General features: G+C 35.1%; 1 protein-coding gene across 1 annotated transcript; it reads left to right on the top strand.

The window, feature by feature from the left end:
* The first annotated feature begins 3,826 nt into the window (after window positions 1-3,826).
* On the top strand, window positions 3,827-18,732 carry LOC131950904 (uncharacterized). Its single transcript, XM_059313110.1, has 9 exons — window positions 3,827-3,897; window positions 4,301-4,385; window positions 5,723-5,844; window positions 7,175-7,324; window positions 10,557-10,653; window positions 13,950-14,071; window positions 15,865-16,032; window positions 16,809-16,905; window positions 17,206-18,732. Exons 1-9 carry the CDS (start codon window positions 3,849-3,851, stop codon window positions 18,047-18,049), a joined length of 1,734 nt encoding a protein of 577 aa, XP_059169093.1. The 5' UTR covers window positions 3,827-3,848; the 3' UTR covers window positions 18,050-18,732.
* Window positions 18,733-19,235: the final 503 nt, after the last annotated feature.

Here is a 19,235-nt window from a genome sequence, read left to right as displayed (position 1 = left end):
GGGCCATTGAACGACATTTGTTAATAAAGTGGCTTGTGAAAAAAAGAGGGGTTGGGTGGGGGGGGGGGGGGGGGTTGGACAGAGAGATAGCTATCCGTTTAGTTCAAATTCATGGTTTGAAAATTATCTGTGAGTTCTGTCCATTTTGATACATTTATATGGTGCGAGTAGGGCATGGTGAAAAAACTAGTGGTTATAGATAATGTTGCGTACATAAAAAGGAATCAATAGCTTCTGCCATACATTTCATTTAAGGGCATGGCCTAGCGGTAGAGAACTAGACTGCTAACTCGAGGGTGGCGGTCTACATTTTCCGTGGGGGGGAGGGGGGCGGACACTAGTAAAAGTATATGTATACTATATAAATCACCCCCCCCCCCCCCCCCCCGCAAGAGATGCCTGGAAGAAACTGATAACCATAGTAATCTAACATAATAATTTTCTTTTTTTTTTTTTTTTTTTTTTTTTTATTTTGATATTTATTACATCATTGAAAAAAATCTGGTTGTCTGTCCTCCTTGAAGAAAGCCATAGTCTATTTTCAAAACATGTTTCCTCAATAATTAGAATTATAAAAAGTATTAAAACTAGTTTTTTATAATAGAATTGGTGTTTATCTTTCCATGCTATAAAATTACAGCAGCAAATATTTACATATTTAAGGACTGGGTTGTTTATTACACTACAAAAACATCAAGTACCTGCACTTAAAGATGAATGTCATTTTCTTCTTTTATAAGCAAAAGGCTTTATTTATATTACTTATTCTAACAAAATAATAAAGTGTTAGCTATTTTAATGCATTCTTTTTATTCAAAGTTCCATTTCATTTGTTGGCTTTATAATTATGTACAAGTATATTTAATTTTTGTTTTACTGACTAAAGATTTTAATTGTTTTAATATGATTACTACTTTCAACTGTTTCAAATTAATAAAATGCTGAGTAAAATCATGTGACACAGGCTACGTGTAAAGTGTATTCTACGATTACATAATATTCAGTGTAAAAACCTTCCCCGCACGTGTCAGCAATTAATCAAAGTAATCTCCCCTTCTGAAAAGAGAAAAGGAAATGGATGACTTCCCTTTCTTCGTCTGTTACATTTCACCTTAGTTATGTTGGCCCTTTGGGCTATTAATAGAAATAATACATTATCATAAACAGGTTTACTAAAAACGAGAATTGAGTCTAGAGCACCACAATAACAATTTAATGAACATGAGATATTCGGGTCAAAGACATGATTCACCCCCCCCCCCCACCCCACCGTCAATTACCCCCACGGAGATTCCCCCACCCAAGCGCCTAACATACACCCCCACGTAGTCATTACACCTTGTGAACTAACCCCTGTCAATTAACCCACCCCACATCCTGGAGAAACCTGACACTAACCCTATCATAACCCTAACATAACCCTAACATAACCCTAACAATAACATAAACCTAACCCTAACCCTAACCTTAACCCTAACCCTAACCCTAACCCGAACCCTAACCCTAGCCCTAGCCCTAGCCCTAGCCCTAACCCTAACCCTAACCCTAAACCTAACCCTAACCCTAACCCTAACCCTAACCCTAACCCTAACCCTAACCCTAACCCTAACCCTAACCCTAACCCTAACCCTAACCCTATCCCTATCCCTATCCCTATCCCTATCCCTATCTCTATCCCTAGTTGGGCGGGAGTAAAAGACATGGGGGGGGGGGGGAGAATTGCTCATGGGGGGGGGGGGTTAATGTTAAAAGAGGGTGGGTGAAGTGGGAATGGGGTGTAATTGAAGGGGATAATGTGCTGTTCACTATTACTAATTGAGTTAGTCCTTATCTAAGGATGGACATTTTTAAAAATATTTTCTGTCCAGCTGGTTATTTTCAGTTGTTGTTTTTTTTAACTCATCGGGTTACACCGGAATCATTACATAACTAAATCGAAAGGTGTCAGATACTGATTCATGTCCTCTAGTTATATAGCTCGGCCTTTAATCCAACCAGCTCAGATAGGTATCTGAGGCAAATAAAGTAACGGCGGCGGGGCTACACATTGGCTTGAAATGCCTGTTTCATATGAAAAGTATTTAATATATTTATAATTAATTATTAATTATTTTTATAAAACAATAAGAGATTAAAATTTTGATTATAAAATTTAGAACCCCAAATAGCAGACAACCTAGGAAAATTTAATCGGCGAAACATATTTCTTAGCATGCATAAAAATCAGTAAGATTATTAATAATGCATATCTTACGTAAATATAAATCAGTTGCAGCAACGTAATTTATAGTTTAAAATAAAAAATATAATGTTTGTATTTTTTAAACTCGTACTGAAATAATAATGTAATAACAATCAAAATCTTCAAACTGAGTTAATTCCCATTTTGATAATACTACAATATAAGGGAAACTACGCTATAAATATAATGCAAAAAGTGATTAAAAATATTATAAATAGTTTAAAACTAAAATTTAACAACATTGTTTATTGAACATTTTTCTTTTAACACTTTTGTTAAAACTTTAGTCACATCTTAATAAAACATTTGGTTTTTAAAAAAAATTATAGCAATGTAATGTAAAAACTCAACTAATAGCATTTATGTATTACTAATTTATATATTAAAAAACCTTCCTCATGTTATTTCGATTTTCTCATTTCTCAGTTGTGAATATTTTTACGATGTAGACAACATATACGGACATCACGTGCTACGAAAGTGGGTAAGCCAGGGGTCGGCAACCTGCGGCTCGCGAGCCGCATGCGGCTCTTTTGATATCAAGATGCGGCTCTCCAGCTCCTTGAATCATACTAATAATCTTAATAAAAAAATTAAATATTTGAAATAAAAAAAGTGTTAGTGACTCTTTAAAACTAGGGAAATTTTGAATATTGTAACTTTTGGCTCTTCCGCTTCAAAAGGTTGCCGACCCCTGGTAAGCTACTGTCAAGCGAACTGCCAGAGATTCGAACATCAATTAGAACACTCAGAAATATACCATTATCATGTACGGGTCGCTTGCAGATGGATCTATTAAACACTAGATTCGGACTATTCTCTAAAAATCACCCGTGAAAATATAAACAACTTCAGGTACTTGTCAGGGCAATAGGCCAAGTACAACGCATAATGAGAGAAATATAAAAGTGCTAAACCATACAGAAAAAAAATATGTACCGTCATGTATTGTCAGTTTTATTTTTAATTACAAATGAGACTCTTAATAATGTTAAACAATATACGCTTATAAAAGGAAGCATAATTACATGTAATACTTTATTTCTTTGTGCTTTTGAATGAATGATAATATGTATTGGTTTGAAAGTTTAAATAAAAACAAAGGTAACAATATAAATATTATATATATATATATATATATATATATATATATATATATATATATATATATATATATATATATATATATATATATTTATTTATATATATAAGTATTTATACTTATATACATATATATATATATATATATATATATATATATATATATACATATATATATACATATATATATATATATATATACATATATATATATATATATATATATATATATATATATATATATATATATATATATATATATATATATATATATATGTATGTATATATATATACATTAAACAGAGCGGATACACTTGTAAGTTATCTCCCTGTACCTGAGTTGTCGGCCCTTGATGTCAAGCACCTACACCAGGACAAGGGCCATGACAGATCACCGAGTGACGGACAAGCCTACCTGCTCGCGTCAACTCAGTTAGGGCCCCGGAATAACATTGACACAATTTGCTATAGTGCGTGTGTTCAGCGAGTTGACATAGGGACAACAATGACGGTAGATGTGTGTTTTGCGTTGATGTTCCTCATTCGCTATGCCTGTAAGTACTTTTACAAAACTATTAAAGACGAAGACATAGTTTTTAAAAAACAAAAAACAAAAATCCAATACAACACATTATAGTAAAATTTAAAAACAAATCCGACGTAGGGCCTATATTTTACTTTTGACATTCAGAAACTATTAGTTTGTTAAGCAATGTAAATCATAGAATATAGGCCATATATATATCTAGTTAAATCAAAGTACTGACATTATTTATAAAAATAGGCATACACATTTTATTTACAGACATATTTATCATATATATATATATATATATATATATATATATATATATATATATATATATATATATATGTATATATATATGTAATATACATTTGTAAGTCACGTATAATAAATACATTTCCTAATTTCTAATATTGCTTTCATATCCTTAGTTGGGGCCTGCAATGAGAAGTATCTTATTAAGTCGGGCGAGGTAATTGAAGTGACGTCACAAAATTACCCTAATCATCTCCCGGAGTAAGTAATTTAGTTATAAAACATTCATAATGAACTTTTACAATTTTGTTACCATTCCCAGTCATTTTGCTACATCTTATCTTAATGTTATTTTTTCATCTGTTTAATTTGGATCTAGCTGCGAGTTTTACTAAGTCTAACGTTTTTCATGTTGCATCTTGAGTGTTTTGACCATTCAAAAACATGACGCATATCTAAACATCGAAGGAAAATAATTTCCAAAATATGTTTCATGAAACTGTTAAGTTGTCAACAGGCTAATTAAAAACCTTCTCAACATAACAACATTAGTCAACTTGTCAACCTAACAACTTCCGTGGTTCATTTGTGATTTCTACTATTTAATTAATTACTTATTCATTAGTTACTAACATCCTTATTTAAAAATTCCACAGCCAGTTAAACTGAGAGTTAAACAATAAGTTATATAAATATCTCTTCTACCGGTAAAGCGGTAGGGTCTTTCATGCTAAGTTCAGTAACCGTCAATATAAGTGCTAATGCTATGTTTTGGTATGAGTTTTGATTTAAAAATTATTCTTTTACTGTATATTTAACGTCATCGGAAAACCGTTGTTATGATGTCTAGAATTGTGGGTGTTACCAGAAGCAAGTTTTGGGAACGGTGGGGTCGGGTCAGTTAAGCTTGTGGATGTTAAACTGGAAGTGCCGAGTTTGAACTCGGACGCATAAGACTCGTTATCTGGGGACAGAAAACCATCTAGGAGAAAAATTAAAAAAAAAAAAACTCGGCTATCTTGCAGTTTGGTCTTGGCTGGAAAAAAAGCTATGGAAGCAAATCCAGAAAGAAAAACAGGCTGAAATCAGAGTCAACGGTCTATAAGGCGCATAACATGTTAAAACTTAATTTTATTTGAGGATTTCTTCTTCTTCGTTCTTAAGTTTTAGCTTTGAAAGGGATCGAGTCTTACCTGCCAGAGGGTTTGAACTCGAGACTTTTTTTTCGAATTTATCAACCATGAGCTTTTTGCCGACTCGACCACGCCTCCATCACAATTAAGGATTACGTGTCAACTGGTTATGCGCCATTAAGGCCATTGACTCCGATTTCAGCCTGCTTTTCATTTTTGGATTTGCTACCATAACCTTTGTCCAACCAAGAACAAACTACAAGGCAATAGTTGTTTGATTTTGGAGTTGTCTGTCCCCAGCCTCATCTGCCCGAAGGTTCGAGACTTTTCGGCTTAGCAACCATGAGCTTTACCGACTCGACCACGCCGACCCCTATTTGAGGACATTCCTTCCAATAATACAATTAAGAACGAAGAAGAATTTCTCAAAGAAGTTAATGTTCATTTTATTTTTATTTTTTTCAGAAACTCACACTGTTTCTACGACATGAGCACACAATTTCACTCTGGTGACGTCATTCACCTACACGTGGAAGACGTGACCTTGGACTGCAATGACCAGAACACGACGCTGGACGTGTATGATGGTGAGTACATGTTTGGATGGCGAGATTTTAATCATCGCCAGAATTTATTTTTTTTTGGTTCCGCGCCGAACTTAGCGCCTATTTTAAACCTTGACAGTTTTCTTGGTCTATTGTTTTTTTTTTTTAATTTATCGCAAACTTTATTTAGTCAGAGTCACATAGTCAGACTATATTGGGTACCATATTATGTACAATTATAGTTAAACTGGTATCGCCATTTGTGTAGTTATTAAAGCAATACCTACGGTATTCTATAGGTACTTAGTATCATAACAGATTAAAAAAAAAGCTATAACAAATGTTAAAAAGATTAAATGACATAAAATAATTAAAGCACAATCCACTATATTAGATTGAAGCGGGGATTAACATCAAAAGATAATATAAACCAAAACTAATAATAATCGAACAAAACTGGGTTAAGTCTACAATAGGGGCTTTTACCGAAATCAATATCTGACTCTTAACTATATGGGCCATACTTGAGTGTTTAAAGGTCTGCAGTAGTAAACAATGTTTTAGAAATACTAGGTCGAACTGTGCTACGATTGAAGTTCTATTTATTCTTTAGCCGATTTAGTATGTCATAGTATTAAAAAAAAAGTGCCTATCGATTTGTTTTTCTAGCCTAAAATAGCTTTTTGGTAACGGTCGCAACAGCTTCTGTAAATATTTGAATACAAACAATGTGTTGGTAGGGTGTGGAGGGAAGGGGGGGGGGGGGTAGAGAAATATAATTTGACCACATCGTCAAACATGAAAATTTAACTGGCAGCTGGAGAAGAGCGTGATTTTATTAGATGGACCGTTTAGGGCAAACACAATACTTTTGGAATAATACGGTGATAGGGGAAGCTACCTCAATTTACGTCTAGTTTAATAATTTAATATTATATATTTTTTTGGCATTTTAAATTGATAAAATTATATATATATATATATATATATATATATATATATATATATATATATATATATATATATATATAACATTTATTATATATGTATTTTGATCCCTTTCAGCTGCTGAATACATGCAAAAAAAATTAATATAGAAATAGAATAAATTATTTTTACAGATGTCAGTGATTTTAATTTATATGAAACTCACGATAGTTTTGAACTAATCAATAGAAGAAAGCGAAACATAATTGACAAGATCATAACACTAACAAAATAGCAAAATATAATTCACTAGCAAAATATAATTCACTTTTGACTCAACAACGTGCTAGTTTTTTGTTAAAAGAAATAGATCACGGATCTCTCTTGACTTTTAGAAGTTAAGCACAAACAGGGTCTGACACGTTATTTTTCATCATTTTGCCAGCTTTTAACCTAAGTCCCAGACACCTTGGTCGGATCTGCTCAGGTAGCAGGTCGGTGTTCATCAGCCCTAAGGAGAGATTGTACCTCGTTTTCAAATCGGGGTCAAGGTCATCTAACTACAGGTTTAAGCTCAAAGCGGAAGGTGTGCCTGGTGAGTAGCTACGAGAATCCGGGGTTCAAATCAGGGGTGCAGGATCAAAGACACACACACACCCAAACCCAGACATACACACACACACCTCACACACACACACACAGGCACACCCCCACACACGCACCCACTCACCCATAGATACACATAGTCACACACAGCCATATTCACATGCACACACTACCAAATCCACACACTAACACAAAGACACACACACACACACACACCTCACACACACACACCTCATACGCACATACACAGACACACTCACACACACCCACACATTCACACATAGACATACACTCACACACAGCCATAGAAACATACACACACACCCACACACACCCACACCCTCACTCATAGACACACACACACACTCACACACACAGCCACAAACACACACAGACACAGGCACACACACAAACATATATATGTATATATATATATATATATATATATATATATATATATATATATATATATATATATATATACATATATATATACGTATATATCATTATTATTATATATGCCTGCGTGTTATCACTAACATGATATAACAATAGAATAGATTCAGCTCTTGGTTCGGTGGATCTCGATTCAAATCTTTCCGCAGAAATATATCTAGAATTTTTAATGAATGTATCAGTATGAGCAATCATTAACGAATGCCCATACGTTATCACCACACAACATACAATTTAATCCTAACTTAAAACATGTATCTTAGCTCTTGTTCTCCATAAAAATATAAACTATCGGAGATATTGGAAACTAGGCTGCTGGTTTTTTTTCAATTATATTTAAACAAAAGTGAAAATATGTTTACAATTAATTTAATATATTATTTATAACATACTTTAAAGTTAATTTCTACGTTAACTTATTTATTCTGTTGACACCAAGGTCCCTAACTTTCCAACCTAGCAGGAAGGATCCGGCTTAAGCTAGAAAACAGGAAATTATATAATAAATGACCCTCTGCTTGAATAAGAGCATCCGGCTTAAAGAAAATAATTCCCTAAAAAATGAGTTAGGAAAAATGAAAAGGCTAAAATTAGAAGGCAACTTTGTCTTACAAGCTAGACAAATGTGTTAACATTTATGGGTCACATTTTTTTTGACCGTCTAGTTTGGACGAGAGAGGAATAAATTACCAGGTAGTAGTTTTTTTTTTAATCATGGCTGAGTCAGGCCTTACAGAGGAGTGGTTCTAAATCTGTTTAGCCAAGGTACCCTAAGATGTCAAGTCTATTTTTAGATAAATAAAACGTATTTATTTAATTCTTTTCTAGCAGAAATATAAACATTTAGGATAGAAAAAGCAATTATATATATATATATATATATATATATATATATATATATATATATATATATATATATATATATATATATGTATGTGTGTGCATGTATATATGTATGAATGTGTGCGTGTGTGTGCTGAAATCAGTTCGGGTATTAGCCATATATTTTAATTATGTACGTGTATATGACTTACTTTGTATTAAAAATTAATCAATGTAATCATTGCATATTCCCAGGGCAGATACGTTAGAGTTTGGGACCTCGTTAGTTCAGTTATATGAATTTGTATTGATAGACAATGCATTTGGGGATTAACCAGAGAAATTTTTTCTGCACACACAATGATCTTGCAATTAACATTTTCTTAAAGCTTTTTTTTTATTGTCGAATATATGCATCTAAAAGAAACTATTGAAATGATCAAAGAAAATGTATATTTTAAACACTTAATTAAACACCATATTTATTTTAGTATCAATCGTATATTTTCACATTCTCTCACATAGCCCCATTATTGTAAAGGGATAAGGTGTCCTTAGATTTAGTTTTAGAACCGCTGGTGTTGAGGATATACCAGCGTCATGTGACTTGACGTCTGTAATGGATGCACGACGGAAGTAGATTTTCTTATCCGTGTAAGTTATGACACCCTCAGGTACGACGTTGTTTAGCATTTTAAAACATATTTAAAAAAACTATTTAAAAAAACTGTCTTAAACAAACTAAATGCATTGTGTTAATATGAAAATTGAATAAATTGTATTATGTGTAGTTTTGTTAATAGAAGGCAGAGGCGATACTTTTATGGTTGCTATATGGTGCTTTAATACAAGGCATCAAATCAAACCCCCGTCCCATTAAACAACAGAACAGCGTTTAGGTATATAACACCCTCCAACACACACGCACATGCGCACACACACATACACACACATACATATTTTAACAATTTAACTAGATATAAAATTTTGTGGTCAGTACATTTTTCCGCTTTTTAAAATGTATGATCTTACTTTAAAAAGTAGGTAATTAAAATAGCAAAATTCTAAAACCAAGATAAAAGTTATTACAAGTATTTGTGTTTACTTTATGATCTCGAAATTTTAAAAAGTAGGTAATTAAATTAAAATAAAAATCTCAAACAAAGATTACAATTGTAACATTTTTCTGATTATAAGTTTACGTTGCCACGAAGACTTTTCAACATTGTTCCGGCAATACACATTCAGATTATTCTGATTAAACTGACTGTCCTAAATGGTAATGGGGCGACCCATTTGACATGTTTGAACGAATGCCTCTAGTCCAATCTCGTTAATTAGTAAAAATTAATACAATGGACGCCGAGGCGTAGCGAGGGCGGGGCGGGGATGCGGACCACACCGGGTGACACTATTTAGGGTGCAAAATGTACAGAAGAAAAATGTTTTTTTTGCGAGTTCCAGTAATGATTAATTAAAGTTAAATAGTCTTTTAAGTACAAATCGATAACCATTACAAGAGTTTGGGGGTGACACCATGACATAACGTGAAAACTATAGAGAAAACAATGCTACATCTAACTCTAACTGTATAATTAACAGACTATAGATAAACATTGTTACTAGTAAGTCTGTACTAATTAAAGCTTATACACATACATGTAAGTGTATGCGGCATATAGTTAAATTATAGGCCTATGTAGGCCGACACACACACACACACACATATATATATATATGTATATATATATATATATATATATATATATATATATATATATATATATATATATATATTTATATATATACGTGTATGTACACGTGTATGGGCTTTTTATACTTTTTTTATGTATTTACGTCAGTGGTTGTATTAACTACATTTATGCTACTTCAAGCACAAGCAAAATAAAATAACCAAATATATTTACTTTATGTCTGGCCAGATTTTCGACACTGCTACAAGGAGAGGGCAAAAGTGATTCAAGTGTACAGCTCACAACAACAGATTGTGTCCCCTTACTACCCACAGGAGGTGGCGCCGTAAGTACCGTGACTTGATTAAAGTTTATTTAATTACACTAATTTATTACGTGAAACTTAATAGCATTAGTCATTGTACCGGATTTGAAAACAATTTATATTATTATATTCATTTATTTTTTACTCAATTTGAAAGAAAATTAAAGTAATTTTACATGCAGTAGGCTACTACTTTTAGTGATACAATTGACAGGTTTTTTTTACAGGCTAGACATTGCAGTTGCGTTTTGTAACTACCGTTGATTTAATTATGCTATTTAAGCATGATTTAAAATGGTAAATGTGAAATATGTTATCAATATGCATAGTCATCGACTATGTCATTTAATCATGTAAAGTCATAATACAAAATGACCATTTGATTTTGCCTACATTAGTAATCATAAACAGTTACATAAAAGTATTATTTCCTTTTTGAACCTCCTGGTCCATGCGGCCAGTGAATTAGAGTTCACCTGTTTCTGTGACCTCGATAAGTTAATGCAGGGGTTCCCAACCTTTTTTTACTCTAGAGCCAGAGGCGTATCCAGGTTTTCGTTGTAGGGGGAGCGAAAAGAGCCAAAAAAGGCGCCGAATTTTTAACACGTACTATATACGTGTATTACATATATATATATATATATATATATATATATATATATATATATATATATATATATATATATATATATATATATATAATTAGTAACTGTATGTCATTACTGCGCTATGATGTAAAATAAATTGAAAGTAGCACTCTGAAGAAATAAGAAAAAACATACAATGTAGGCCGACAAAACAAAAGTGGTATCAATCTAAACAAAAAAAAAAACAAATATACACACACTACAACCAAAAACAATGAACCTAACACAATATGTTTTGTAATTCTTGTACAAAAAATTTCTTACATAATAATTCCTGGGAAAATATTTGAGACAAGTGAAATAGGGGAAATAATAACTCTCTTAATATAAATAAGTATATATCTACACATCTAATTAATAATGTCAAAACAAATAAATAATTATTTTAGAATATAATGAAATGAAATTGTTTAACATTATTCGTGTTTACAAAATGTTTTTGTCTATAGTCATAATTGAATATAACGTCATCATAAATGCTAAAGTATTACACCATAATGAAATTTTTTAAAATCAGAGTTGGTATAAAACCACGCTTTTTGATTTAATAGACAACATTCGGAATATCAGCCTACAGTTAACTAAAGATCGGTCTTTTAGTTCAGATCATATATTTTTAATTAACTACTGCTTCTTTGTGTTCTTTAAAGATCAGTTTTTAACATAGTGATAGGTATGGGTTAGATCACTGTATTGATCACACACCTCTTTACTGGTAATTGCAAAAACAATATTCAAAGAGTTTTACGTTTAAAAAGCTAATTTCCTTGCGACATGGTACTTTGGTACATCATTGAGCGTTTTTCTACATGTACTTAACAGATCAGTACGGGGTGGGTTGGGTTGGGGGGGGGGGGTGTTCAACTTCATTCACCACTGTCCGTTCACTTTAGGTCAATTATCCAATCCAGCGTATCCAATCCAGGCGTGACATTAATGTCGCTCTACACAATTGTGGTGGTGAGGTGTGTGTGTGTGGGGGGGGGGGGGGGGAGATAACCAACTCAGAGTGAAAATAGAGTCAGTTTTTAGATGACTGTTCTAAACATACATATATATTACACAAATATATATTACACAAATATTTATTTCAGAAATAGATTTAAATATTTTTTTACAGAGGGGTCCATGGGGAAGGGGGGTTGTAACTGTTTCATATAATTTGTAATCGTAATCACTATCGCCCAAACTGTAAGAATACTACTACTTCATCGTGATGACGTGTTGAACTTGTCAAAATTTCCCCACCGCTACGCAGTTCGCCCATAAGTAAATTTAAATAGAGGTGCCACATCAGTTGTATTTGTTTCTGTATTGTAGTCTTTTAAAAAATTAATCACACGATTCAAACTGTATATATAAAGTAATTATGTGTGAAGTTTTATGTATAACATTTTGTAATTCAATTATTCGTGAGCAAATACATTATACAGGCCGATTCTAGTCGGAATAAGATACGCATGCGATACGCATGCGCAATGGAGAGAAACTACGACTTAGCGGCGATATTTTCGATGGTACTGCGCATGCGTGTGTTTACAACCGCAGAACCCTAATACCAACCCTAATCCTATCCTTAACCCTATCCCTAATCCTATCCCTAACCCTAGCCCTAATCCTAACCCTAGCCCTAATCCTATCCCTAACCCTAACCCTAGCCCTAACCCTATCCCTAATCCTACCCCTAACCCTCATTCTAGCCCTAACCCTAGCCATAGGTCACTGCGCATGCGCAGAACTATCTTTTGCCGAAAAATCTTATTCCGAGTAGACACTTCGGAGGTTTTTTAAACATTGGAAAGCATCGTAATGGTTATTTTTAGAATGGCAAACTGATGCAGCTGTTAACACGTGTTGTAAACGTAGACACTACTAGACTATTGCAATAATGCTTAATTGCTGCATGAAAAGAAATCTTGTGGTTTACATAGATGTGCCAACCAAAAATATTTTTTTAACAAATATTGTTTAAAAAGTTTCCAAAAAGGCGCCACTTTGCTGAAAATGGCCAGAGGGGGAGCGGCCGCTCCCCCTGCTCCCCCCCTGCGTACGCTACTGTTCTAAAATATCGGTAGGGTAGCGGGCACCACCTATTTTAAATCGACAAACTCCTTCCAGAGGCGTAGCGACCCTTCCCGTCACCCGGGGACAAAACTTTCGATTTGCACCCCCCCCTCAAACAAACTTTCGATTTGCAACCCCCCCCCCCCTCAAATATTTTCGATTTGCACCCTCCCCCCCACCCCCAAACTTTCGATTTCCATCCTTTTCAACATTTCAATAACGTTTATGAAAAAAAATCTGTCTCTGTCGAATAGTGGGAGGCGGGCACATACGAATCGTTCGTCGGACGCCATGGCGCCCGCGGGCACAGGGTTGGGAACCCCTGAGTTAATGGATAGTGTGGCCATCACGATGTCCAGCCGCATTTAATTTCCTACTGGAACTAAGTTGACTCAATGCGTTCTAGTGACTTGAGCAGTTACATATGTAGTATCTACATTCTTCATTACACTATTTTAGAAAAAAAACAACATCTAAACTGGCAATTATTTTAAAATTAAAATTATAACGGTCATCTAATTATCTCTTGTCTAGTAATGACCACTCCAAACATGCAATTATTTTAATGTTAAAATCATAACAGTCATCTACTTATCTCTTGACCAGTAACGTCCACTGCAGATGGCTACTGAAGGCACCAGCTGACCAGAAGATAACTCTACAGGTGTTTGATGCCAACATGAAAGGTTCCAGCGATTGTGTCAACTTTGGGCTCTACATTTTTGATGGTAGGTTTAGTATAGCGACTGTGTCAACTTTGGGCTCTACATTTTTGATGGTAGGTTTACTATAGCGACTGTGTCAACTTTGGGCTCTACATTTTTGATGGTAGGTTTAGTATAGCGACTGTGTTAACTTTGGCCTCTACATTTTTGACGGTAGGTTTGGTATAGAATTAGATACACTTTTGGTGGTAGGTTTAGTATAGTGACTGTGTCATCTTTGAGCACTACATTTTTGACGGTAGGTTTGCTATTGCACTAAATAACTAACATGACGTCTTTAGATGGAAGGTTTAGTATTGCATTAGATAAACTTTTGATGGTAGGTTTACTATAGAATTAGATAACTAACATGACGACTTTTTATGGTTGGTTTACTATAGCACTAGATAAACTTTTGACGGTAGGTTTACTATAGCACTAGATAAACTTTTGACGGTAGGTTTACTATAGCACTAGATACTTATCATGTCTACTTTTGACGGTATGCTGACTTTAACACTAGATCACTATCGTGGCGACTTGGTCGAGAAGTCTCACACTTAATACTAAATTGGGCTCGACGTTTTTTATACTAAGCTGACCAGAGCACAAGATAACTGAAAGGCGACTTGGTCGAGGGGTAACTCACTCGGCTACAAATACTGTCGTCTAGGGTTCGAATACCAGACTCGGGTATCCGCAAATTCCTTCATACGAGAAAACGACAAACTATTTCTTCATGTTTAATATTTACCATTTGAATGATGTTTTATTGTTCGAGCAATAGAAAAAAATAAAGACCGCTTTAAACTTTTTACTAACACTTAAATCTTTAGTTTAATTCTGAGCAGTTTAAAACATTTTTTTGACCATTTTGCATTTTTCAAATATATTCTCCTTTAGAAAGTATTTAAAGTCATCAAAAATCTGGTCCGTTAAATCTGGCATTCGGTAACCATAGTTATAAGTTACTGTAAAATATGTTCGCTGTCTTACTTACTACAACCTGAAATAATACACTAATTCGCCTCAACAGTGTAGTCATTACTTATATTTTAAATGTCAATATCAATTTTCCTTTATAAGAAAGTGTTATTTTGTTAATTAATCATTACTTTGTATAGTCGTAGGTGCCTTACATTTTTCCTAGCGTTAAACGCGTAAATTCAAGAAATTACCATAGTCTGTAATTTACACTACGATTATTTACCTTGTAGCCAGGTGTAAATTCAAGAAATATAAATATTGACTAATTTGCATATCAAATAACCAATCCTGTTTTACCTGTCAAGTAATACCTAATCTACATATCTAATATCCAATCCTGTTTTACCTGTCAAGTAATACCTAATCTACATATCTAATATCCAATCAAGTTTTATCTGTCAAGTAATACCTAATCTGCACATCGAATAACCAATTGTGTTTTATCTATCAAGTAATACCTAATCTGCATATCGAATAACCAATTATGTTTTATCTATCAACTAATACCTAATCTACATATCGATTAATCAATTTATTTATAAAGTAATACCCAGAGAGGCGTAGCGAGGGGGGGGGGGGGCGACATGTCACCGGGCGCCGACCTTAAGGGGGGCCAAAATAGGTTGGAAAAATAAATTTAAAGCTTGAAGGGGGGGGGGTGCAAATCGAAATCTTGAGGGCGGTGCGAATCGAAAGTTTGTCCCCGGGCGCCGGGAAGGGTCGCCAGGCCTCTGAATACCTAATCTGCATATCGAATAATCAATCATGTTTTACCTATCAGGTAAGACCTAATCTGCCCACCCAATAACGACACGTGTTTTCCCTGTCAGGTAAGACGACCTATGACGACGAGATGCTAGGCCAGGTGTGTAGTGATGACGACACCAACAAATCTTTTGAGAGCTCCTCCAACTACCTGCTGGTCGTCTTCTCGTCTGGTTCCCACGTGCTCTTGTCTGGTGGTGGCGTCAGGCTAGGGTTCAAATCCTCCCCAGCAGGTAAAGATATAACTGTATTGTTATCCGGTTTATTAAGCTTTAAATTTAACTGATAACTGAAAAAAAAGATGAATAACTAAAAAAAAAAAATAGCCTGCTTCGTTACCGCCTGTTACTTCACAGGTTGTTGTTGTATAACCTGCTTCTGTACAGCCTGTTAGTATACAGGTTGATGTAGTATAGTCTGCAGTAGTATGACCTGCCTTGGTGTGGCGTGTTGTTGTACATGAAACTGTAGTACAGCCGGCACTAATAAAGCCTGAAACTGAATTGACACTATACTATTTTTCATAAATTCCTTTTTTTTCTTTACAAAATAGAACAATAATAGAAAACAAAAAAATTAGAACAATATAAATGTCATAAACATGTTAAAGCATGAATGTCATTTTATAGCCCAGTACTAAAAAAATGCTTGAGTCACATTTTTATAAAAATCAAACTTTATCGGATAAACACATCTTAATGCTGAAGTAGTAATGCTATTCCATCTTTCGAACGACCTATAAAATACAAACTTTGTGTTTCATTGACAATTTCAACACGTGAACGCAATAAAAACATTTTTCTAACGACTTACATACTTTTAGAAATAAGATATCAATTTATTAATAAAACATACATTTTGATCTTTAATGCAGATGATTATAAACTGTATGCTTGTTATTTTCATTAAACTGTTTTACCCTAAATAAATTTGACTATACCTTATTGATTCTATAAGTTTAACAACACTATATTTGTTAGAAATTCGTGACGTTGTTTTCTTGTTGTAGATGACGAGCCGTCAGAAGTTGACACAAGACTTTTGTTTACATTGATTGGAATTCTGATGGTCATTGTCATTTTCACCATCATCATGATGATTATAAGGTAGCTCATTCATTAACACCAGACTTAAGCTATGCTCATAACTTTCATTGAGCTAGACTAGAACTGCACATTTAAACAATGTTTACAACAAAATAATCGTTGTAAAACAATGGCGAAAAATATGGCCACAGCATTTTTTACATTATACCTGGGTGGATATAGAACACAAAGGGGGTGTACATCTCGAAAAAACACAATACAATTAGAACAGTCTGGTTCTAAGAAAGCTACATATATTACTATGCATACAATAAATAAACAAATATGTGGATTAACCTTTTTCTTTTGTTATTTTCTCAGGTTTTTGGTACTGCCAGCACGCAGAAAAGTGCTGATGCGACAGTGCGAAGAAAATCTCCGACGGTCAATGCGGGAGCGGTCGCTCTCCGACCCACCCCCTCCCTACTCCGCACCGTACCGCACGACAACAGCTAAACGCAGCAGCTCCCTCACCACTCTTCTCGCCTCCCTCTTCAAAACCTCACGTCGACCTAACCAATTCCTTCCTGCTCAGACTACCTGGCAAACACACTCAGGGCTAGAACTTCCTCAAGTTCATAGTAACGGGATATCCGCTTACGGTACTGGTGTTATCTTCCCATTTATTTCAAGGGACGCAATTCTCGATTCTTTGACTAACGAGTACCAGGAGTTGCCTATCATGAGAAGTATTTCTCAAAACAGTGATACGTGTTCGGGGCATTATGATACGTTATCCAGCGTGTATCCATACGTGGATAGAGGGTATGCAAATAGTGCGTGTTTGGATAGTGGATACGTGGATGGTGGATATGTGGATTGTTTAACCGCGGAGGACGAGAGTAATATTGATGTGGTTAGTGTATTAGACAGCGAAGGTACGTCGATACAAGAAACTAGCAGCATTACGTTTAATACAAACAGCATCAAAACAGCAGAAACAACTGAAAACAGCAACAGCTGCGAGGAAAAGGAAGAGGATAATAAACATAGACACGATGAAACAGCTCCGGCCGCCGGATCGGGGTCGACGGTGCAGGAGAGTAGAGTTTCCCTGGATCTGGACGGGTACGTGATACCCGTGTCTCACTATGACGTCATCGACGACGAGTCACGTGATGAGCAGACCTACGAAAGGGTTCACTTCCAGACGGAATACTTGTGAGGCAGTTCTCAGCTCAGGGCTAATTCAAAACTCTGAGCTTATACTCAGCTCATTTATGATTCTCAGCTCAGAGCTAGTATTCAGCTCATACCTTAGTTTTAACCCAGAGCTTAGCCTAAGCTCAAAGCTAATATTCAGCTCAGGTTAGATTATCAGCCAATACTCAGCACAAAGCCAGTACTTAGCTCAGATAAAATATTCAGTTCATATATGATTCTCAGTTTAGGGCTGATAGTTATCTCAGAGCTAATTCTAAGCTCCGAGCTAATTCCCAGATAAGTTCTGTTTACGATAGCTTTACTGGCATGTCAAAAGTTAGTACAGGCTGATACATAAGAAATATTTCGGTGTGTCAAATGTTTACATTGTTCTAGAAAAACACAACTTGTTTTTCGAAAACTACGGTCACACAGCAAGTTAGTACAGGCTGATACATAAGAAATATTTCGGTGTGTCAAATGTTTACATTGTCCTAGAAAAACACAACGGTCACACAGCATAATGTGTAAAATGTAGTCGCTAAATTATTCAAACGGTTTAAATTAAAATATAAAACTATGAAGCAATGCGGCGGTTCGTTTCAGTCGATTAGAATGTTATCACTGCGGGTAATGTGACGGGTGTTTATTATCACTCAACCCATTTGCCTTAGGCAGGGGTGGTTATAACTCCCCCCCCCCATAGACCCCTCGGTATATATATAAAAAGTATGGGGGGGAGTGCAAATCGAAAGTTTGAGGGGGGGGGGGGGGTGAAAATCGAAAGTTTGAGGGGGGGGGGGTGCAAATTGAAAGCTTGAAGGGGGGTGCAAAACCTAAGTTTGAGGGGAGGGGTGCAAATCGAAAGTTTGTTCCCGGGTAAAAATTGGACCCCCCCCCCCCTTGAGACGATCCTGGCTACGCCACTGACTCAACCACTAGACTTTAATTTAAAGTTATATATCATCTTTTCCCGTTCGCGCCCAAGACACATGCGGCAGATGAAGTATAGTTCATCTGTTTCAATGACCTCGGCATACAAGGGGATAATGTTGTCAGCACCATGCTCAGCCGTTTCCCTACCGTGAGTTAGGTATATATCAGAGCCATCAGAGCTATATCAGAGATGGTGTACTGACTTAAACCTGGAATCGAACTCGACACTTTCGGGTTAGCAGCCACGCTCCCTACCGCTAGGCCACGCAATC

Source organism: Physella acuta, unplaced genomic scaffold (assembly GCF_028476545.2).
Source record: "Physella acuta isolate Inbredline_101_S28 unplaced genomic scaffold, ASM2847654v3 ptg000786l, whole genome shotgun sequence".
Classification (NCBI taxonomy): Eukaryota; Metazoa; Mollusca; class Gastropoda; family Physidae; genus Physella; species Physella acuta.
The sequence above is the reverse complement of the archived record's forward strand: the minus strand, read 5'-3'. Positions and strand labels throughout refer to the sequence as shown.